The sequence below is a fragment of the Salvelinus namaycush genome, chromosome 12, assembly GCF_016432855.1.
Source record: "Salvelinus namaycush isolate Seneca chromosome 12, SaNama_1.0, whole genome shotgun sequence".
In the NCBI taxonomy this organism is placed as follows: domain Eukaryota; kingdom Metazoa; phylum Chordata; class Actinopteri; order Salmoniformes; family Salmonidae; genus Salvelinus; species Salvelinus namaycush.
In genome coordinates, this window is record NC_052318.1 from 13,188,819 (window position 1) to 13,213,105 (window position 24,287).

At 42.9% G+C, this 24,287-nt stretch overlaps 1 protein-coding gene across 1 annotated transcript in view; it reads right to left on the minus strand.

Annotated features, from left to right (window-relative positions):
• LOC120056777 (rab effector Noc2-like) overlaps positions 1-24,287 on the minus strand; it is a 60,204-nt gene that overhangs the window by 19,223 nt on the left and 16,694 nt on the right. Inside the window, exon 6 of the mRNA XM_039004982.1 lies at positions 5,069-5,240. Within this exon, the coding sequence (XP_038860910.1) occupies positions 5,069-5,240 (172 nt within the window). The remainder of the gene's footprint in view (positions 1-5,068; positions 5,241-24,287) is intronic.

Below are 24,287 nucleotides of genomic sequence, written 5' to 3' on the forward strand. Positions count from 1 at the left end.
AGATCTTTTATCCAATCATATTCAGCCATCATGTGTTGCCAGGGGTCTAAAATCTGCCCTCAGGCCTTCAGAATCAACAGTGCGGGCGCTTGTAGCTTATAGTGAATGGAAATGAAAATTTAGTGTCAACCAATCAGCTTTAGAGTTGGCTATTGTACGCCTGCTGGCTGGCTCCAGTGTTACACAGGAGCCGCTAGCAGGCGTAGTGCGTGCACGTCTTTTGATTGGATTACCAATATTGAGAGGCAGGTCCTATGGAGATCTAGGAAACTGAATTTGATAAACGAATTAATTTGCGTACTACTAAGCTGTTTTTTCAACCCACAATGGCGGAAGGAGGAGAAGATATCGATTTGGTCGAGGATATAATTATAACGCCATTCTCAAGACGAACTTTTCAAGAAAAGTTAGACATTGTAAGGAGAGGTCGCCCGAAGCCACAAAGCCTGTCACAGGCGGGAAAGGGCTTCGTTCGCTCGCCACTTTCAAAGTTTCAACTACGAGCGCTGTCAATGGCTCACAGGCTCCTTGGCTCCGAGAAGCACTGCAAACTGTACTGCTGGGAATGCCTATTATTTGCAAGTGATCGATTTGGTGTTTGGAGCCACACTGACTTTGCAAACTTGAGTTGTCTAACCAAGGCAGCAACGAGACACCAAAGTACGGCTGGGCACTAACAAGCAATGGTGCTTTTGAAAACTTTTGGGGACACCGGAGTGGATCTACAGCTCAAAGAACAAGCGCGCAGGGCAACAGAGCTGCACAATGAAAAGGTGAAGGGAAATATTGAAAAGACTCATTGATTGTGTCATGTTTTTGGGTAAACACTGTTTACCCAAAAATGTCAATTTGTCAATTTCAAGGTGACGCAACGCCTGGTTATACTGCGTTTCTGTCTAAATGTATAGTGTCTAGAGCCATGGCATCATAATGAGGTGGATTAATTCGGGTGGGACTGTGTAGTACCTCACTGAAGGCCCAGGCCCCAGGCCCACGGCACGCCACTGCATTCATCTAGATAGGTGGGGCGAGGTCAAGCACAATAGCTTTATCTATGGCCGAGTCAAAACAACACAGGTCAATGAATAATAAGCAAGATGCTATTTGGACATGGTTGTTGTTAGTAAAATGACTGGTTTCGTGCCTCGTAAAAAAAAAGGTTGATTAATACATGAACACGCACACGACTCACAAACAAACAAAAAAATGGTTGAAGCATCCACCCACCCACACAAAGCATCGTAAGTAAAACAAACCCGTCCTCCAAACTCAGAATCCTCTGTATTCTAAGTGTTCTAAACTGGTGGATATTTTAATGAGCCGAGCCAGTCATTAGACAGTGAATCATCTCCCTATCTTTAGAGCCCAGTGTCTCTACATGCTGTGCAACAGCCACAAGGCTCCACCTGAAGCTGGAAATAGGACTGAGGCCAGACCAGTGCTCTCATTGCTCAATCTCACACTTCCCTGATGAGAGCCCTTCATGACTAGGAAGAGAGGTAGGGAGCGATATCAGTGCATGCCCGCTCACAAAACAAGGTGGGAATTGGTTCCGAATTCCATTTCTGTGTTATAGATGCACTAGATAAGTAGCCTATACAGGTAAATGCATGGAAATCACTACTATGGATGTGGGAAGACTGAATCACAAAAGCCCATCAATCCCAACCCAAAAAATCCATGTGGTTCAAAAATCTTATTTGTGACTTTATAGTTCATAAGATTAAGATGCGTCACTCCAATCACTCAAATCAAATCATGCTGCCAGAATGAGGTTTATAGTAATTTTTTGCTCTTGATGTTGTATTGTTTGTCCTTCATGTTCTAATACTTTAATGTTACCCCTTCCTTGTGTTTTTTGTAATAAATAAAATAAAATCTATTTTTTTTTGTTGTTGCTCTTTGCACAATTATTTTGCGATACAAAAATGTCGCACTTACAGTACTACAACCCTGCAGAGTCCCCTTGTACTTTCCACTGACGCAGTGTGGTGTCACATTGCATACTTCCTTAGCTCCTAAAAACTATACTCAGATCAGCTTTTACACCTTCTGGAGTCTGTGTCCAGATTGTTTCGCGGTGAGCCCTCCCCTGCCTCTGCAGCTCTGTATCCGCTCACCTGCACCGAGGCGGTGGGCCACGGTGCACACAGGTCACAGCCGGAACTGCCGGCACCATCTGATCCCACCCGTGCTTTTCGCTGGGACCACAATGGCTGACCATGACTCCGCCTGGACTATTGGAAAGCACATGTGAAGCGGGCCCAAATGTGATAAGCCCATAGCTCATGCTATATGATGTAATGTGAAATGTGTAATGCTATGTAATGTGTGCGTGTGTAGTGTCTTCTGAAGTGCTGATGAAAAGATGACTGTTTGGGAACCTAGTTTGTCTGTAATGTGAAATAACAGTAGACAGTATGTTAATACAGTCTCAAATATGAATGTACTTGGTGTATGATTCATATTGTAATGATTATATTTCAGTGTTTCCCCTATATTCATTTAGCAGTGGCAAGCCGCTGGTGCTAAATCGTTGCCGCCACTCCAAGAAATATATTTTAAAAAGATATGATTAACATTTTCATGATGGTAAAATGTTGGCAGTGTAAACTTAAAACAACAAAAAACATATATAAAGTATGTTGAAAATATAACAGAACTATAGATACTGTATGTTTAAATAAGATCATCATTCAGAACTAACAAACAACAATAAAAAAAACTAGACAGTCAGAGAATCTAAAATTCCCAAAATAAATGTCTTGGCATGGGGCCCTCAATGATTTTGTTATAATGTTTGAGTCACTCAGATAGCATAATAACACAGCATAAGCTATGGCAAAATGTGTAAAATTGCAGGGAACTATCTTTAAAACGGTAAAATGTGTAGAATAGTAGGAAAGTAGCTTTAAAACATTTTTTTTTCTCAGCCCCATGAAGGGAGACTTTATAGAAATCCCCTTAAAAATCCCACAGGTCTACACCCTGACAGGCAGATGTGTAGTGACCTACCGTATACATAAAAAGACACACATGCACACGCACACACACACACACACAGTTCATGTGTATTGAACTATACAGGATATGCACAAACACACAAGGTACAGTGAGTGTGCTATGCAGCACACATGCACAACACACACTGAACTACTTCATTGAATCAAGAATAACAGATCGTTGGGTTTTTATCCGTGTTACACCCAATTTATTTAGCATAAATCGTTCTTTTGTGCTCGCTCTTTTTAAAAGGGTTAAGCAAATTGCAACCAGCTGCTCGATATTTCAGGTAGTATTTGACATCAATTTGATCTTTATTAATGGACCAGTCCTGGCAATAATGCAGTGGGGTTTCTTTCTCTTTCAAGATGCGGTCATAAATATGATGCAGTTTAAGAGGTGGTCTGAGGGGCGTCACCTCACTTTCAATTTGGGGCCAATTAACATACATGTATGCAAAGGTTTGAGAACATGAATTCAATGTCAGAAAGCAGGCCTTGTGATAGAGAATAAACAGAGGAGACGCTCACATATCTATTGAGGAAAATGCAGCAACAAACACTTTTAGAATAGCTTAGGAGGACGGTCAGAAACACATCTGTGGCCTTGCATCAAAGGCTGTTTGTTCATTCCCCAGGTGACTCATAGCAAATATGTGGCATAATGGAGCTCAGAGGCCCCTAGCTAGCCATTCAACATCAGAGATGAGGAGCTTGGCCCTGAGAAACTCCATAGAGAAAATAGATAAGGCCTTTAGAAAGGGAGACTTGCATTCTAAGGCGATGATACTTTTGACCTTGTTGGTTTTAAAGCTGTGAGAGTAACAGTGTCCACGTTTTAATCAAAATGCTATAGTGATTGTAAGGTGCATCCAAAGCACAACTGCAGATAATATATAGAATGTGTTATACTGTAGCTCCACAGAGACAATAGACAGTGACGATGATGCATCTCCCTGTTACCATTGTCATGTTATCAGATTTGACAACTGAAGATAAATGGCAACAAAGATCTGGATTCACCTTCCCTTGTAGGGAGAAGATATTGGATCTGAAGCAGCCCACACATATCAGAACAAACATTTCTTAACCTTGCTTCTCTAAAACTGTGAGAGTAAAACAACAAAATGAGGAGTTGACTGGATGTCCATTGGGTGGTGAACCATTCTTGATACGCACGGGAAACCCAGCAGCATTGCAGTTCTTGACACACTCAAACTGGTGCGTCTGGAACATACGAATGGCACACACACAATCCATGTCTCAATTGTTTCAAGGCTTAAAAATCATTCTTTAAACTGTCTCCTCTACTTTATCGACACTGATTGAAGTGGATTTAACAAATGACATCAATAAGGGATCATAGCTTTCAGCTGGATTCAGCTCGTCAGTGTGTCATGGAAAGAACACTGTTTTGTACACTCAGTGTATACTATGTACTAACCATACTACACACTATTTAGAACATACTATTCAGTAAAAATGTATGTAAGCAACAAAACAACATACTAAGCTAATCCATGCAAAGAAGGCGTTATCTTAAGTGCAATTTGGTTGTTCCACACCATTCATTCATTAAACCACAGCCCATCCCCTTTATCCAATTATCAGCTTTTGTCAATCACGTGTGTAGGAAAATACTACTATTTTCCTCAATAGTGTGCAGCGAATTCATGCTAAATGAAAAACGTAAATAAATATGACATCCTGGCATTTAATGTACTAATTTGTAACAATTTCACATACTATTATACTCTTTTCTTTACTACCCAAAAAGCTTACTAATAGTATGAGTTTTCGGACACGCCCAGTGAAGCTTCATCCTAATCAAACATGGACTTAAAAAGTATTCTAAAATCTAAGGTCATCTCTATGTCACTGTTTTGTAACTTTACAAGAACAAACTGAAATCATGATGAATTTCTGTCTTATTAAGAACTGATGTTTTTTTTCAGTTCAAGCATGTCTCAAAAGAAGCCGTAAAAGGACCCCAAATGTACCCATTTTAAACTATTCCAAATAAGGAATAACTGCATTACAGTGGACATGGGGAGTGACTGACTGACCTTTGCTGTGTGCCCATGTGTAGGTGCGGCTGACAGTGGAACTCCTGGCCATCTTCTGCCCTTCTCCATTGGCTCCTCGCAGTCCCAGAGGAGCACCACTCGGCCCCTCCTTCCCAGGGTACACGTACTTGGGCATGAACTTGTAGAACCAGGCTCCAGAGCGCTTCCACACCTGGATAACACATACAGAAGGGTTGTCGTCAGTTTTGAGGACAAATGTATGAGTTCCTACTAGTTCAAGTAGTACTTTTTCAGTTTTCTCCAGTTTCCTGGAAACCCGAACGTGGCCCTGGTTTACAAATTGCTAGGCACAACCTCACATCAGAACAAACATTGAAAATGTGCAATTTGCATACAGTATATTAAACATAAAAAAATGACAGCCTTTCCATGCATACCCAAAAGGAAAATAACTATAATTTCAAAAACACAGATTGGTCTAAAAGCAATGTCTGAGGTCCCATAGGCCACAACAGTCCTGTCTGTAGAAGCACTGACAGTCTCCTGACATAAGCATGCTAACAAACTGGTGGTGGGCGCTAGGCTCACCACCGTTCAGTGCTGTGGGCAAGCCATGTGCCACTAATGGACAGCAGGCACTAAAATGTCAGGGCCGATAGCAGCTGCTCCAGAGTTGGCAAGTGCCACCTCCCAGCCGGAAACACTTTCCTCATCTCTGCCGGCCTACTGCATTATCACATTTTGTCAGGAAGGCAACATTTTCACATTTGCATCAGCAAGTAAGCTCCCCGAAACCCCCTGAAAATCAGCAAGAAGAAGTAGGCATTCCAAAAATGATGTTCTCATTCTGGCTTCCACTTTGGGGGAAATGTATGTACAACTCAAGTACACTGTACTGAATTGAAAACAAATGCCTTTTTTCCTCATAACCTATAGTCAGTAATCAAGAATATCATTTTTTACTCAAACTATCAAGTCAGTTTCTGAAATAAATGATGCAAATGCATGGTAACCATGGCCAATGGTGATGAATGACAGGTACTGTTCAAGCTCCACATTAATTCAAATTCTTGGATGACCATGGAGCTCAAATGAAAGGTTAGAGAACTGTTTTCTAGTAAATAAGGGTTCAACTGTATTTCTTTGAACCCTGTACTTCTATTTCAAATAAAATAAAATAGTATTAGTCACATGCGCCGAATACAACAGGTGTAGTAGACCTTACAGTGAAATGCTTACTTAAGAGCCCCTAACCATCAATGCAGTTTAAAAAATATATATAGAAAAATTAAAAATACAGATGAGAAATAAAAGTAACAAGTAATTAAAGAGCAGCAGTAAAATAACAATAGTGAGACTATATACAGGGGGGTACCGGTACAGAGTCAATGTGTGGGGGCACCGGTTAGTTGAGGCAATATGTACATGTGGGTAGAGTTATTAAAGTGACTATGCATAGATGATAACAACAGAGAGTAGCAGCGGTGTCAAAGGGGGGACAATGCAAATAGTCTGGGTAGCCATTTAATTAGGTGTTCAGGAATCTTAATGCTTGGGGGTAGAAGCTGTTTAGAAGCCTCTTGGACCTATACTTGGCGCTCTGGTACTGTTTGCCGTGCGGTAGCAGAGAGAACAGTATGACTAGGGTGGCTGGAGTCTGACAATTTTTAGGGACTTCCTCTGACACCGCCTGGTATAAAGGTCCTGGATGGCAGGGAGCTTGGCTCCAGTGATGTACTGGGCCGTTCGCACTACCCTCTGTAGTGCCTTGCGGTCGGAGGCCGAGCAGTTGGCATACAAGGCAGTGATGCAACCAGTCAGGATGCTCTCGATGGTGCAGCTGTAGAACCATTTGAGGATCTGAGGACCCATGCCAAATCTTTTCAGAGATTTTGGTTTTTCAGAGAACAGGTTTTGTCCCATCAGGAAGTCCAGGATCCAGTTGCAGAGGGAGGTGTTTAGGTCCAGGGTCCTTAGCTTATTGATGAGCTTTGAAAGCACTATGGTGTTGAACGCTGAGCTGTTGTCAATTAATAGCATTCTCACCTGGGTGTTCCTTTTGTCCAGGTGGAAAAGGGCAGTGTGGAGTGCAATAGAGATTGTATCATCTGTGGATCTGTTGGGGCGGTATGCAAATTGGAGTGGGTCTAGGGTTTCTGGGATAATGGTGTTGATGTGAGCCATGACCAGCCAGTCAAAGTACTTCATGGCTACAGACGTGGCAGGTTACCTTAGGCAGGTTACCTTCGCTTCCTTGGGCACCACTGGGACTATGGTGGTCTGCTTGAAACATGTCGGTATTACAGACTTGGTCAGGGAGAGGTTGAAAATGTCGGTGAAGACACTTGCCAGTTGGTCAGCGCATGCTTTGAGTACACGTCCTGGTAATCCATCTGGCCCCGCTGCTTTGTGAATGTTGACCTGTTTAAAGGTCTTGCTCACATCGGCTACCGAGAGCGTTATCTCACAGTCGTCCAGACCAGCTGATGCTCGGTCTGGAGCGATGAGAACGCCTATAGGGAGGAGGTCAGCTGCACCATCGAGACCATCCTGACTGGTTGCATCACCGCCTGATATGGAAAATGCTCGGCATCCGACCATAACACACTACAGAGAGTAGTGTGTTACTGGGGCCAAGCTTCCTGCCATCCAGGACATATATACAAGGCTGTGTCAGAGGAAAGCCCAAAAAACTGTCAAAGACCCCAGTCACCCAAGTCATAGACTGTTTTTTCTGCTACCGCACGGCAAGCAGTACCGGAGTGCCAAGTCTAGGACCAAAAGGCTCCTTAACAGCTTCTACCCCCAAGCCATAAGCCTGCTGAACAATTAATCAAATGGCCACCGGACTTTTTACATTGACCCCCCCATTAATTTGTTTACACTGCTGCTACGTTTATTATCTATGCATAGTCACTGCACCCCTACCTACATGTATAAATTACCTTGACTAACCTGCACATTGACTCGGTACCGGTACGACCTGTATGTAGTCTCGTTATTGTTATTTTATTGTGTTACTTTTTATAGTTTTTTTATTTAGTTTATTTGGTAAATATTTTCTTAACTCTTTCTTGAACTGCTTTGTTGCTTCTTATGACTGCAATCCCGGGATGATATGACAACAGCCAGTGAAAGTGCAGGGCGCCAAATTCAAACAACAGAAATCTCATAATTAAAATTCCTCAAACATACATGTATCTTATACCATTTTAAAGGTAATCTTGTTGTTAATCCCACCAAAGTGTTCGATTTCAAATAGGCTTTTCAGTGAAAGCACCACAAACGATTATGTTAGGTCACCGCAAAGTCACAGAAAAACAGTCATTTTTCCAGCCAAAGACAGGAGTCACAAAAAGCAGAAATAGAGATAAAATTAATCACTAACCTTTGATGATCATCATCAGATGACACTCATAGGACTTCATGTTACACAATACATATATGTCTTGTTCGATTAAGTTCATATTTATATCCAAAAACCTCAGTTTACATTGGCGCCATGTTCAGAAATGCCTCCAAAATATCCAGAGAAATTGCAGAGAGCCATGTCAAATAACATAAATACTCATCATAAACTTTAATGAAAGATACATGATTTACATAGAATTAAAAATACACTTGTTCTTAATGCAACCGCTGTGTCAGATTTCAAAAAGCTTTACGGCAAAAGCACAATATTCAATAATCTGAGAACAGCGTTCAGCCACAAAAGGAAGCCATACAGTTACCCGTCAAATTGTGCAGTCAACAAAACTCATAAAAAGCATTATAAATCTTCACTTACCTTTGCTGATCTTCGTCAGAATGCACTCCCAGGACTCCCACTTCCACAAGAAATGTTCGTTTTGTTCGGTAATGTCCATCATTTATGTCCAAATAGCTATTTTTGTTAGCGTGTTTGGAAAACAAAACCAAAGTCAGAAAGCTCGTTCACTAAAAGCTGACGAAATATCAAAAAGTTCCGTAACAGTCAGTAGAAACATGTCAAACGATGTATTGAATCAATCTTTAGAATGTTTTTAACATAAATCTTCAGTAACGTTCCAACCGGAGAATTACATTGACTTCAGATATGCAATGGAACAGAGCTCCCTCTCATGTGAACGCGCATGGTCAGAGCATGGCCAGGTCATGGTAGACCTGACTAGTTCCTGTCTCCTTCGGCCCCACTTCACAGTAGAGACATCAGACAAGGTTCTACAGACTGTTGACATCTAGTGGAAGCCATAGGAAGTGCAAACTCATCCACATCCCACTGTTTGTTCAATAGGGGCTGTGTTGAAAATCTACCAACCTCAGAATTCCCACTTCCTGTTTGGATTTTTTCTCAGGTTTTTGCCTGCCATATGAGTTCTGTTATACTCACAGACATCATTCAAACAGTTTTAGAAACTTCAGAGTGTTTTCTATCCAATACGAATAATAATATGCATATATTAGCAACTGGGACTGAGGAGCAGGCAGTTTACTATGGGCACCTCTGTGCACCTTTCATCCAAGCTACTCAATACTGCCCCTAAGTAAGCATTTCACGGTAAGGTCTTCACGTTGTATTCGGCGCATGTGACAAATAAAGTTTGATTTGGTTTTGATTTGAAAGGTCCGTCATTAATGAAGGCAGGATATTCCCTTCAGGACCCTCTGCTGATGAACTTAAGCATCAAAGCCTTTAGGTCAGTTTTAGTAAGTCATCTCGCTCTCGTTAGCCTACCTCAATAAGTCCACAGGCATTTCTCTGGCCAATCAAAACAGGCAGACCTTTTCTCTACGTTTAAGTGTTTCTTAACGAAAAGGTCTCCTCAGGAACTCAGAGGTTAGCTGATGTTCAAAGGCTTCTGATTGCCTTCAATTATCCCTAATCATCCTCTATCAGGGTTTGGTGATAATAATCCATACCTCACCATGTTTTAATGAGGTAAATCACCCGTTTAGGGCCTATTGGAAGGTGCCATCTAAAATATTGATTTTTTTCCAGTTGGAACGCAACCAGCTCAGTTGACACACCGGTTTCAGTGTAGATCACAGCAACTCTAATATTATCCTGGGTGTCAAAGCTGAGAAATTATCAATTGCTTCTCTCAAATTCATCTCTCCTTGACTGTAAATGACATCCCTTCCCTTGGGACTGACAGGTGAAATTGAATGAGGAAAACAAATAGACTGAACCATACACGATGGACTGATGTGGTAACATTAAGAGAAGCAGGGACATCTCTATGGCCAGTAAGAAGTCACTGTATGAAAGCTACCATATGAAAACGACCATATATACATCAGCGTTCCTACAAAACGAACATGCCAGAGAACAAAACCAATAGAAACGTGTCAAATTTAAATGGACAAATCCACCGGGTGAAAAGGGATGACAGGCACTCTCATAACCTGTCTTTACGAGAGACGTGACAGACATGTATTGCATTGACCTCTTTACATTCAATTATTTATCATGGGAGGGGAGAAATAACAAAAAAGGTAAAAGCTGCCAGGCGCAATTTCTCTCATTATTTAATCACGGTAGTAGTCATTACGGTAAAGGAAGAGCATGCTCTACTGGGGAATCACAACTGTCACGTCAAGGACAACATAAAGGGGGGAGATGGTGGTGAGGCAACTTTCTCCACGTCAGGTCCGATAATATGGGCCTTCATTATCTTAGCTGCCATGTTGAGGGGGCTTTAAATCTGGGTTAACAAGTACAGAACAGGTCCACCCTACATTCGTGGTTAAACATGTAGCAAGCGTGCTGTTAGCGACTGTGCTCCGCCAAAGCCACAGGATTGATGTCTGTGATGGGAGTTATGTAGCACAGCTTCTTTTTGTTCTTGAAATGACTGTTTAAAGACTGTTTGATGAGTTCCTCTGGGTGTACATGCAGTGACGCATCTACTTTATTAAAGAACAACATACATAGCAGAAATCACCCCTGGAGAACACAACCAAATGTATGAAATTCATGTTATTCTTTTCTTAGTAATCTTTCGCTGCAGATCACAAGAAAGAGTGATGCAAGGTGGAACTTACAATGATACTGCGAAGATGAGTATTTGGCTATAATAGGATTACAAGCAGTCGTCCGAAAAACTGTTTTGTTAAAATGTATAATCTAGCATCCTCCCCAACAAAAATATGCAAATCCTCTGTTATAAAGCCGAGGATTTACAGAGTAAAAGCAACTAGAGTCCAGAAAACAAACTTAATTTCCTTGACAAACAATCAAAGTGCAATGTCATTAGCTCTTGCTTTTCAATTCAAGATAAACATATTGGATGAGAGACTCATGTCAGTGGGTTTGCCCGTTGTTTGCCTCATCAATTCAACATGTAACATGCGCAAGAACGCTGTATTGACAATATGTCAGTCAACTACACTAAGGATTTGTCATCGAAGTAAGAAGTAATGTCATCTTTCACCAGGCAGGAAAAAAACACATTGCTTAATGCAGGAATGGGGAACTGGCGGCCCACATTTTGTAGGCCCTCGGATCAATCCCCCCCTCCCCCAACAAAAAAAACTCAGTCGGGGTCTCAACTTACTGTTTCGAGTTAGAATAGTAGTATACACAAGGTGCAATTTTGAAATTTGATTGTGCATCAGCAGTTTTTCTCTTGTTATGTCAGTCACTGATAATTTTTGATTGTTAAGTTAGCTGGCTGCTAAACTATCTAAACTTCTTATCATGTTAAAAACATGCAAACATTTCTCTCCACCCGATGGAAATATGTGTAGAATTGCAGATGTCTCTCCGCTGTCAAGAAGAGGGCCACTAAAATGTTTTGCTCGATTTGTGTGAATGGGGGGGATGTGGGTACGCAGACCCGCGGGCAACTGCGGCCCCTCATGATTTCAGATTGTTTGTGGCCCCCACTCCCTTCAAAGTTGCCGATCCCTGACTTAATGGCAACTTCTATGTGGAGTGTGAAGAAATAAAGATATGCATATAATTGAAAATATGTTAATGTTTTCTGGTCTCAAAAACCTTTATACATTTCATACAGTTAGTTCAGTTAAGACACAATCTGCCTTAGAACGGGGAAAGACCACAGTACAAACAAGATATGAACCACTTTTCAAAGAGGAATGACTTGCGGTGTAGGTTAGCAGCACAGCGCTGATAAACCATGCTGAGAAACCCACAGCTGTACAGATGTCATCTTTGAAATTAGACAACAGAGACAGGAGACGGCTGCTGAGGTTTGGCACAGGTGTAACCACAGTAATATGAGACATGTGAGAGGAAAACTGTGGATCTTTACTAGAGCGTACAGCCCACCTCCAGACTTGTTTTTCATTGGGAAGACAGACTGACACAGTGAGAACCTCTGAGTGCATTTTATCATCAATTGCAGGGCAGGTCTGCCAAATACAGAAAAAGTATCCATACATAAGAGACAGGAACTTACTTTACCAAAAATCATTCACCTGTTTTAAAATAATACTACTTTTATTAAACCCCTCAGACTACAACAGTTGCCAGAGTATCAAAGAACAAATTGAGAAAGCTTATAAGGTGAATTACCATCAGGTAAACATCCATGCAGGTAACACCAAACTATTACCAATACAATCCAGGTCTTCTCCAGCCAATTACCAATTGTGCTTCAATAGCGCGACGCCTATCCAAGCATTAATTTCCCTTTCACTATTCGACAGATTTAGGACGTGCCAATTGAAATGGTAATGGCGGCAAACAATTTCCTTTCAGGCGTTTTAATTAGTGGGTATGATAAGATAACATCTTTAATTTGCATGGGGAGAGGCAGTGTTTCGTGAAATTAGTTCTGTGGGTGCGGTGCATGGCCGGTCAGACTGGCGACTGGATCGGGAGTTAAAGTCAGTGGGCTTGGGGAGTAGCAGCGAGCCAAAACTCTATTAGTGCCACCCGGATCCACTGTGTCACACTGACAAAAAGGGTCAGCCCCGGGAGAGGTTGAGCGGCACTAACCACTAATACTCCAGCGCTAATGTGTGGAGAGTGACCGGCCGGAACAGGGAACACAGCCACTGGGCCGGGGCCCAGGAAGTCTAAATAAGTTCCCCTAGTGTGGTGCAAACTCAACTTATTTGTGGTAACAGATGTCACACAGTATAGAGTAAATCATTGACATTGATTACAGTCTAAATTTCTTCACATTTACTCCAGTTTAATGTGATTTTACTTTCACAGGAGACCCAGAAAATCGGGAACATTCCCAGAACATTAGCTAAGATTGCCATTAAGGTGCAGTTAGGGTTTTATCTATATATATATATACACACACAGTTGAATTCATAAGTTTACATACACTTAGGTTGCAGTTATTAAAACTTGTTTTTCAACCACTCCACAAATTTCTTGTTAACAAACTACAGTTTTGGCAAGTCGGTTAGGACATCTACTTTGTGCATGACCCAAGTCATTTTTCCAACAATTGTTTACAGACAGATTTTTTTACTTATAATTCACTGTATCACAATTCCAGTGGGTCAGAAGTTTACATACACTAAGTTGACTGTGCCTTTAAACAGCTTGGAAAATTCCAGAAAATGATGTCATGGCTTTAGAAGCTTCTGATAGGCTAATTGACATCATTTGAGTCAATTGGAGGTGTATCTGTGGATGTATTTCAAGGCCTACCTTCAAACTCAGTGCCTCTTTGCTTGACATCATGGGAAAATCAAAAGAAATCAGCTAAAACATCAGAAAATAAATTGTAGACGTTCACATGTCTGGTTCATCCTTGGGAGCAATTTCCAAACGCTTGAAGGTACCACGTTCATCTGTACAAACAATAGTACGCAAATATAAACACCATGGGACCACGCAGCCGTCATACCGCTCAGGAAGGAGACGCGTTCTGTCTCCTAGAGATGAACGTACTTTGGTGCGAACAGTGCAAATCAATCGCAGGACAACAGCAGAGGACATTGTAAAGATGCTGGAGGAAACAGGTACAAAAGTATCTATATCCACAGTAAAACGAGTCCTATATCGACATAACCTGAAAGGCCGCTCAGCAAGGAAGAAGCCACTGCTCCAAAACCACCATAAAAAAGCCAGACTACGGTTTGCATCTGCACATGGGGACAAAGATCATACTTTTTGGAGAAATGTCCTCTGGTCTGATGGAACAAAAATAGAACAGTTGGCCATAATGACCATTGTTATGTTTGGAGGAAAAAGGAGGATGCTAGCAAGCCGAAGAACACAATCCCAACTGTGAAGCACGGGGGTGGCAGCATCATGTTGTGGGGGTGCTTTGCTGCAGGAGGGACTGGTGCACTTCACAAAATAGATGGCATCATGAGGATGGAAAATATGTGGATATATTGAAGCAACATCTCAAGACATCAGTCAGGAAGTTAAAGCTTGGTCACAAATGGGTCTTCCAAATGGACAATGACCCCAAGCATACTTCCAAAGTTGTGGCAAAATGGCTTAAGGACAACAAAATCAAGGTATTGGAGTGGCCATCACAAAGCCCTACCTCAATCCTATAGAAAATGTGTGGGCAGAACTGAAAAAGCGTGTGCGAGCAAGGAGGCCTACAAATCTGACTGAGTTACACCAGCTCTGTCAGGAGGAATGGGCCAAAATTCACCCAACTTATTGTGGGAAGCTTGTGGAAGCTTCTGACCCACTGGGAATGTGATGAAAGAAATAAAAGCTGAAATAAATCATTCTCTCTACTATTATTCTGACATTTCACATTCTTAAAATAAAGTGGTGATCCTAACTGACCTAAGACAGGGATCCTTATTGCAGGCTCCGGGCCATGGACCATCACTGGAGGCTTCGTGCCATGAATCATCACTGGAGGCTTCGTGCCATGGATCATCACTGGAGGCTTCGTGCCATGAATCATCAATGGAGGCTTCGTGCCATGGATCATCAATGGAGGTTTCGTGCCATGGATAACCACTGGAGGCTTCGTGCCATGGATCATCACTGGAGGCTTCGCCCCATGGATCATCAATGGAGGCTTCGTGCCATGGATCATCACTAGAGTGAGGAGACGTATGGACAGCCTGGTGGGTGAAGCTGCCACAGGGCTTACCAGGCTGGGGAGACATACTAGAGGCCTGGTTCTTGGAGCAGGCACCGGATACACTGGGCCGTGGAGGCGCACTGGAGGTCTCGAGCGTAGAGCCTGCACAACCCGTCCTGGCTGGATGGTTACCTTTGCCCGGCAAAGGCGGGGCGCTGGCACAGGACGCACTGGGCTGTGCAGACGCACCGGAGACACAGCGCGCAGAGCCGGCGCAAGATATCCTGGGCTGTAGAGACGCACTGGCGGCCAGATCCGCTGAGCCGGCACCATCCATCCTGGTTGGATGCCCACTCTAGCCCGGCCGATGCGGGGAGCTGGAATGTAGCGCACCGCGCTGTGAACGCGCCCTGGAGACACCGTGCGCTCCACCGCATAACACGGTGCCTGACCAGTACCACGCTCCCTACGGTAAGCACGAGGAGTTGGCTCAGGTCTCCAACCTGACTCAGCCAATCTCCTCGTGTGCCCCCCAATTTTTTGGGGGGGGGGAGTGGCCTCCCGGTCTTTCGTGCCATCCTTGACCCTGTGTAATCCTGGGCCCTTTTACTCGCTGCCTCCGCTTTCCTCGCCGTTTCCACCTGCTCCCAGGGCAGGCGATCTTTTCCCGCCAGGATCTCCTCCCACGTCCAGGATCCTTTCCCATTCAGGATGTCCTCCCATGTTCACTCCTCCTTACCACGCTGCTTGGTCCGTTTGTGGTGGGTAGTTCTGTCACGAACGCCGTAACGGAAATGACAGGACCAAGGTGCAGCGTGGTAGACGTACATTTCTTTTAATGTATAAATGTCGCCAACAAAACAATAAATAACAAAAACGAACGTGAAGCTTACTAGGGCTATACAGGCCACTAACAAAGTCAACTACCCACAACTAAGGTGGCAAAACAGGCTGCCTAAGTATGATTCCCAATCAGAGACAACGATAGACAGCTGTCCCTGATTGAGAACCATACCCGGCCAAAACATAGAAACAGAAAACATAGAAATAAAGAAACTAGAATGCCCACCCTAGTCACACCCTGGCCTAACCAAAATAGAGAATAAAAGCCTCTATGGCCAGGGCGTGACAATATCTAAAAAAGTGGGTATTGGGCATATTATGGTCAACCTTCAGAGTATCGAATGAGATGAACGTGTTATCAACAAATAGGTCACAAAAAAACACCAGACCATTCCTATACTAGAACAGGAATGCCATGTCAATCTGTGACGCTGAGAAGAGATGTTAATGGAGAAAAGCAGCTTGCTTCGGAATTGGGACCAGATTTTAAGGGAGTTCTTGACAATGGGATTCAAAACATGGATGCCAAGGTTCATGGGCTGTGGGGAGCAAAGGAGCGAGACAGGAGCGAGACAGGAAAAGTTGGAAGGCTTTTCCTGTCTAAACAGTTTATTTGGAAGGCTTTTCCAAATAAACACATTTAGAAATATTTGCTGACCAATAGTAGTGTAAAAAATTGGGAAGGCCCAGCCCGCCTACGGGCTTAGGTCTCTCTAAATATACCTTTCTCATCCATGGATATGACTTATTCCAAATTAAGTTGAAAATGTAGCTGTCCAGTTGTTTGAACATCGACTTTGGAAGAAAAATGGGAATAATTTGGAATAAGTACATAGCAAGAGGCTCAATAGCCATATCAAATAGGAAAGGGGGGAAACAGCAACCCTGCCTGGCCCCCCTGTGGAGAGAGAAGTAGCTGGAGGTAACATTGTTGGTTCGAACAGAAGCCACTGGGGACAAGCACAAAATCTTAATCCAGGAAAGGAATGACGGGACAAACCCAAATCTCTCTAGTTCTGTAAATAGATATTCCCACTCAACCCGGTCAAAAGACATCTCAGCATCAAGAGAGATGACAACATTAAATAGCTGGCTCATTTTATAGAAAGATTGCCTACCTGAGATAAATCCGGTTTGGTCAGAGTTAATTATATTAGGTACTACTGTCTCTACACAGCGCGAGAGGACCTTAGTGAGAATTTTATAATCACAGCACAAAAGGCTTATAGGGTGGTATAAGCCACAGTCTAGGAGATTCTTGTCCTTTTCAAGCAAAACCAAAATAGTCGCCTGGGTAAGTGTCTGGGGCAGTTTCTGACTAGAAAGGATTTCATTGTACATTGAGCTGAGGATAGGGGATAGATTAGAGGAATATGCTTTATTAAATTCAATAGGGAAGCCATCAGGCCCAGGAGCTTTGCCATTCTTTTTTATTTATTTATTTTATTTAGCCTTTATTTAACTAGGCAAGTCAGTTAAGAACAAATTCTTATTTACAATGACGGCCTACCAAAAGGCAAAAAGCCTCCTGCGGGGACGGGGGATTAAAAATACAAAAATAAATAAAATATAAATATAAGACAAAACACACATCACGACAAGACAACACTCCATAAAGAGAGACCTAAGACAACAACATAGCAAGGCAGCAGAGTTACTCCACCTCAAGAATTGCATTTGGAGAAATGCTCGACACACGCACACTATCCGGAAGGCCAAAGTTAGTTACTTTAAGGAGCAGTTCCCCCTCTGTAGGTCTAACCCCAATAAGTTCTGGAAAACGATTAAAGGCTTGGATAATAAACCCTCCTCCTCCACAGCTGCCCATGTCCCTTAATGTTAATGATGTGGTTGTTACTGACAAGAAGCACATGGCTGAGCTCTTTAATCACATTAAGTCCGAATTCCTATTTGACTCAGCCATGCCTCTGTAACAGTATAACTTTAGACCGTCCCCTCGCGCCGGGCGCGAACCAGGGACCTTCTGCACACATCAACAACTGACACCCACGAAGCGTCGTTACCCATCGCTCCACAAAAGCCGCGGCCCTTGCCGCACTAATTCAAGGGGAACCACTAATTCAAGGCCTCAAAGCGAGTGACGTCACCAATTGAAACGCTATTAGCGCGCACCACCGCTAACTAGCTAGCCATTTCACATCCGTTACACTCACCCCCCTTTCGACCTCCTCCTTTTCCGCAGCAACCAGTGATCCGGGTCAACAGCATCAATGTAACAGTATAACTTTACGGCGTCCCCTCACCCCGACCCAGGCGCGAACCAGGGACCCTCTGCACACATCAACAACGGTCGCCCACGAAGCATCTTTACCCATCGCTCCACAAAGGCCGCAGCCCTTGCAGAGCAAGGGGAACCACTACTTCAAGGCCTCAAAGCGAGTGACGTAACAGATTGAAACGCTATTAGCGCGCACCACTGCTAACTAGCTAGCCATTTCACATCCGTTACACCTCCTTGCCCGTCCAACATTTCCTCATCTCCCACCCCTTCTAATGCAACTATCCCCGATGCTTCTCCCTCTTTTTCCTCTGCCCCGCTACAAAGTTTCTCCCTGCAGGCAGTCCACTGAGTGTGAGGTTCTAAAGGAGCTCCTGAAACTTGACCCCAAAAAAACATCTGGGTCAGATGGTTAAGACCCTTTCTTCTTTAAGGTCTCTCCTTTCTGGGGAGGTTCCCATTGCTTGGAAGGCAGCCACGGTTCGTCTTTTATTTAAAGGGGGAGATCAAGCTGATCCTAACTGTTATAGGCCTATTTCTATTTTGCCCTGCTTATCAAAAGTGTGGAAAACTTGGCTTTCTTGATGTCTATAGTATTCTCTCTGGTATGCAATCTGGTTTCCGCTCAGGTTATGGATGTGTCACTGCAACCTTAAAGGTCCTCAATGATGTCACTATTGCCCTTGATGCTAAGCAATGTTGTGCTGCTATTTTTATTGACTTGGCCAAAGCTTTTGATACGGTAGACCATTCCATTCTTGTGGGCCCGGCTAAGGAGTATTGGTGTCTCTGGTTTTCTAACTACCTTTCTCAAAGAGTGCAGTGTATAAAGTCAGAAAATCTGCTGTCTCAGCCACTGCCTGTCACTAAGGGAGTACCCCAAGGCTTGATCCTAGGCCCCACGCTCTTCTCAATTTAAATCAACAACATAGCTCAGGCAGTAGGAAGTTCTCTCATCCATTTATATGCAGATGATAGTCTTATACTCAGCTGGCTCCTCCCCTGATTTTGTGTTAAATGCTCTACAGCAAAGCGTTCTTAGTGTCCAGCAAGCTTTCTCTACCCTTAACCTTGTTCTGAACACCTCCAAAACAAAGGTCATGTGGTTTGGTACGAAGAATGCCCCTCTCCCCACAGGTGTGATTTCTACCTCTGAGGGTTTAGAGGTACTCATACAAGTACTTGGGAGTATGGCTAGAGGGATCTGCCTGTTGAACCAAGGGCTGCATCTGTTTTTAATTCTTATTTTCTTTATGGGGATGTGTTTGTTTAAAATACCACTGAAAATATATAAAAAAAGGTATAAGCTTCTTCAACAGAGGGGATCAAGAGGATTCTATACCATTTTACATTTGCATAGACTGGATTGCCAGAGTAGCTTCATCATCACTTATTGAGGCATCCGTGTTGGTTTGTTCATCTGAATTGAGACGAGATGTCTAGATTGTCTAGAAATGCATGCATACGTGATGTGTCAGGAAGAGACTCTGACGAGTAAAGAGCAGAGTAGAATTGCTTAAATTGATTGTTGATTTCTTTGGGATTGGTAGAAGTGAAATCAGCTGCAACACAGATTTCAGATATGGTGCTGCTGGCAGCAGATTGTCGAAGCTGGTGAGATAATAACTTGCCAGTTCTCTCCATGTTCATAAAATATCTGCCTCGACTTAAACAGAAGCTGCAATATTTGTTTAGTGGAAAGATTGTCAAATTCCGATTGGTGTAGCAGTCGCTCTTTGAGTTCAGGAGTCAGAGAAGAGACATACCTGTTGTCCACATCTAGAATGAGGTGAGATAGATCTGATGCGAAGGGTTTAGTGCGCTTAGTGCGCTGTTTGTTGTCATTCGCTGTGTATGAAATTATTTGGCCCCTTAGATAGGCTTTTAACAACTCCCACACAGAGTGAGACATGTCAGGGGTGCAGTTGATCTGTAAAAAGACATCACTGTGAGTTGATATGTATTTTTTCAACGCACTACATGATAGTAGTAGTGGATCAAGTCGCCATGCACGTTGTGACGCAGTACTGTCCGGAGAATGGATATCTAGCTGGACAGGGCTATTGTCTGAGAGAACAATGCTGTGATATTGGCGATTAGTTACAAAAGGAAGAATTATATTGTCCAGCAGGAAAAAGTAAATCCTAGAGTATGAGTTGTGGACTGGAGAAAAAAAGGAGTACTGTTTAGCAGTGGGATTCCTCCTCCTCTATGGATCAGACAAATTATAGGATTCTAGAAATGTGTTGATTACTGCGCCTGATTTTGAAATTACATTGCTAGGCTTCGGTCTGGATCTGTCTAGACTTGGATGCAATACACAATTGAAATCTCCATCCAGTATCAAATGATGAGAGTTAAGGTCGGGATGTGTTGCAATGAGGTCAGAAAAAAATAGTGTGTCATCGCAAATAGGACCATAGAACAACCTGTGTGCTTAACAATTTCCCCATCACTATAATATACAGTGGCAAGAAAAAGTATGTGAACCCTTTGGAAATACCTGGATTTCTGCATAAATTGTTTATAAAATGTGATCTGATCTTCATCTAAGTCACTACAATAGACAAACACAGTCTGCTAAAACTAAACTCAGCAAAAAAAGAAACGTCCTCTCACTGTCAACTGCGTTTATTTTCAGCGAACTTAACATGTGTAAATATTTGTATGAACTTAACAAGTTTCAACAACTGAGACATGAACTGAACAAGTTCCACAGACATGTGACTAACAAAAATGGAATAATGTGTCCCTGAACAAAGGAGGGGTCAAAATCAAAAGTAACAGTCAGTATCTGGTGTGGCCACCAGCTGCATTAAGTACTGCAGTGCATCTCCTCCTCATGGACTGCACCAGATTTGCCAGTTCTTGCTGTGAGATGTTACCCCACTCCTCCACCAAGGCACCTGCAACTTCCCGGACATTTCTGGGGGGAATGGCCCTAGTCCTCACCCTCCGATCCAACAGGTCCCAGACGTCCTCAATGTTATTGAGATCCGGGATCTTTGCTGGCCATGGCAGAACACTGACATTTCTGTCTTGCAGGAAATCACGCACAGAACGAGCAGTATGGCTGGTGGCATTGTCATGATGGAGGGTCGTGTCAGAATGAGCCTGCAGGAAGGGTACCACATGAGGAAGGAGGATGTCTTCCCTGTAACGCACAGCGTTGAGATTGCCTGCAATGACAACAAGCTCAGTCCGATGATGCCGTGACACACCGCCCCAGACCATGATGGACCCTCCAAATCGACCCTGCTCCAGAGTACAGGCTTCGGTGTCACGCCTATTCCTTCGACGATAAACGCAAATATGACCATCACTCCTGGTGAGAAAAAACTGCAACTCGTCAGTGAAGAGCACTTTTTGCCAGTCCTGTCTGGTCCAGCGATGGTGAGTTTGTGCCCATAGGCAACGTTGTTGCCGGTGATGTCTGGTGAAGACCTGCCTTACAACAGTCCTACAAGCCCTCAGGCCAGCCTCTCTCAGCCTATTGAGGACAGTCTGAGCACTGATAGGGATTGTGCGTTCCTGGTGTAACTCGGGCAGTTGTTGTTGCCATCCTGTACCTGTCCCGCAGGTGTGATGTTCGGATGTACCGATCCTGTGCAGGTTTTACACGTGGTCTGCCACTGCGAGGACAATCAGCTGTCCGTCCCGTCTCTCTGTAGCGCTGTCTTAGGCGTCTCACAGTACGCACATTGCAATTTATTGCCCTGGCCATATCTGCAGTCCTCATGCCTCCTTGCAGTATGCCTAAGGCACGTTCACGCAGATGAGCAGTGTTTTTCAGAGTCAGTAGAAATGCCTCTTTAGTGTCCTAAGTTTTCATAACTGTGACCTTAATTGCCTACCGTCTGTAAGCTGTTAGTGTCTTAACAACCGTTCCACAGCTGCATGTTCATTAATTGTTTATGGTTCATTGAACAAGCATGGGAAACAGTGTTTAAACCCTTCACAATGAAGATCTGTGAAGTTATTTGGATTTTTACAAATTATCTTTGAAAGACAGGGTCCTGTTTGGCCTTGTGTTTTAGGTTACGGTCTTGTTGAAAGGTGAATTTGTCACCCAGTGTCTGTTGGAAAGCAGACCGCTCCAGGTTTTCCTGTAGGATTTTGCCTGTGCTTAGCTCAATTACGTTTATTTTTATCCCCCCCCCAAAAAACCTCCTTTGTCCTTGTTGATGACAAGCACACCTATAACATGATGCAGCCCCCACCATGCTTGAAAATATGAAGAGTGATGTGTTTTTATTCTGTACAGACTTCCTTCTTTTCACTCTGTCATTTAGATTAGCAATGTGTAATAAAATAGCCAATAAAACTTTGTAAACTGTTTTAAAGTCACCATTGGCCTAATGGTGAAATCCCTGAGTGGTTTTCCTTCTTCTCAGGCAACTGAGTTAGGAAGTCGCCTGAATCTTTGTAGTGACTGGGTGTATTGATACACCGTCCAAAGTGTAATTAATAACTTTACCATGCTCAAAGGGATATTCAATGTATGCTTTTTTTTACCCATCTATCAATAGGTGCCTTTCTTTACGAGTCATTGGAAAACCTCCCTGGTCTTTGTGATTGAGTCGGCTTTTGAAATTGATTGCTTAACTGAGGGACCTTACAGATAATTGTATGTGTGGGGTACAGAGATGAGGTTGCCATTCAATAATCATCTTAAAACACTAATTGCACACAGTGAGTCCATGCAACTTATTATGTGACTTGTTAAACAAATGTTTACTCCTGAATGTATTTTGGTTTGCCATAACAAAGGGGTTAAATATTTATTGACTCAAGACATTTCAGCTTTTCATTTGTAAAAAAAAAAATGTTTTCACTCTTTTTTCAGTTTTACACACAAGACAACAAACAATATAAATAAAATACTCAAGTAGAAAAAAAGAAACTATGAAGATAGGGTACTATAGACAAGTTAAAACACACTGGGCAGAAGGGTACAAAGATTAAAGGGAATACTGTAGTTAAGAGGGACAGAGCGGTAACCTCACCGCTGTTCCTGTAAACAGACGAGGGATACAGGTGGAGAAATGCAACCACTCAGACAGTCATGGCCACAGACCGACCATCCACTGGACCAAAATTAAAGTTTACAATGCTTTTTTTAATGTAAGCGTAAACAAAATAAAAAATAGTGAAAAACAAGCTCACATTTTAATCTCTGACAGGGCAAGAGAAATAAGGCATCCGCAAGTCACATTCAATAAGAATCAATAGGCAGAGCAACCTCAATGTCCCCCTCACCCCCAAAACCCCAAAAACCCCAAAAGAAATGCTCCTCCAACCTGTGAGTCACAGGGGTGTCAAATACAGACTTATTTTTGTTTTAATAAGAATGCCATCAGAGGATGGACTGTTCAAAGTAAGACCGGAATAGAGCCCAAGCATCATAGAACAGTTTGGAGTTCCCACATGTATTGAATTACATTTTCTGTCATTTCAGAGAGCACAACACATCTCCCACCCAATTTTTATAAGATGGGGGAACTGCCATCTTCCAGTTCTGGAGTATTAGTCGTCTAGCTAAAAGAGTTGTATAAGCAAGTGTCCGACTGAATTCTTGACAGGGGAGTACCTATGGGCAGTACTCCAAAAAGGTCTGTAAGGGGAGACGGAGCTATAACATTTAAATATTAATTCCCAGAAACCAAACAGTTTGTGACAGTCCCAAAACATATGCAACAGTGTGGCTGGATCCGTTTTGCATCGGACACAAGTAGGATCAAATTCAGAGAATATTCTTCCAAGTTTGGCCCCGAACCAGTGGATACAGTGAACCACTTTGAATTGAATGAGGCTGTGTCTAGTGCTAAAAGAGGACGAATGCACCCTGCGCAGCACAGATTCCCAGGTGTCTTCCACAAGTTCCTCCCCCAAATCCTTTTTCAATCGAGTCTTTAATAGTTCTCTGCTGCCAATGACTGGAACGAACTACAAAAATCTCTGGAAAAACTGGAAACACTTATCTCCCTCACTAGCTTTAAGCACCAGCTGTCAGAGCAGCTCACAGATTACTGCACCTGTACATAGCCCATCTATAATTTAGCCCAAACAACTACCTCTCCCCCTAATGTATTTATTTATTTATTTTGCTCCTTTCCACCCCATTATTTATATATTTACTTTGCACATTCTTCCACTGCAAATCTACCATTCCAGTGTTTTACTTGCTCTATTGTATTTACTTCACCAC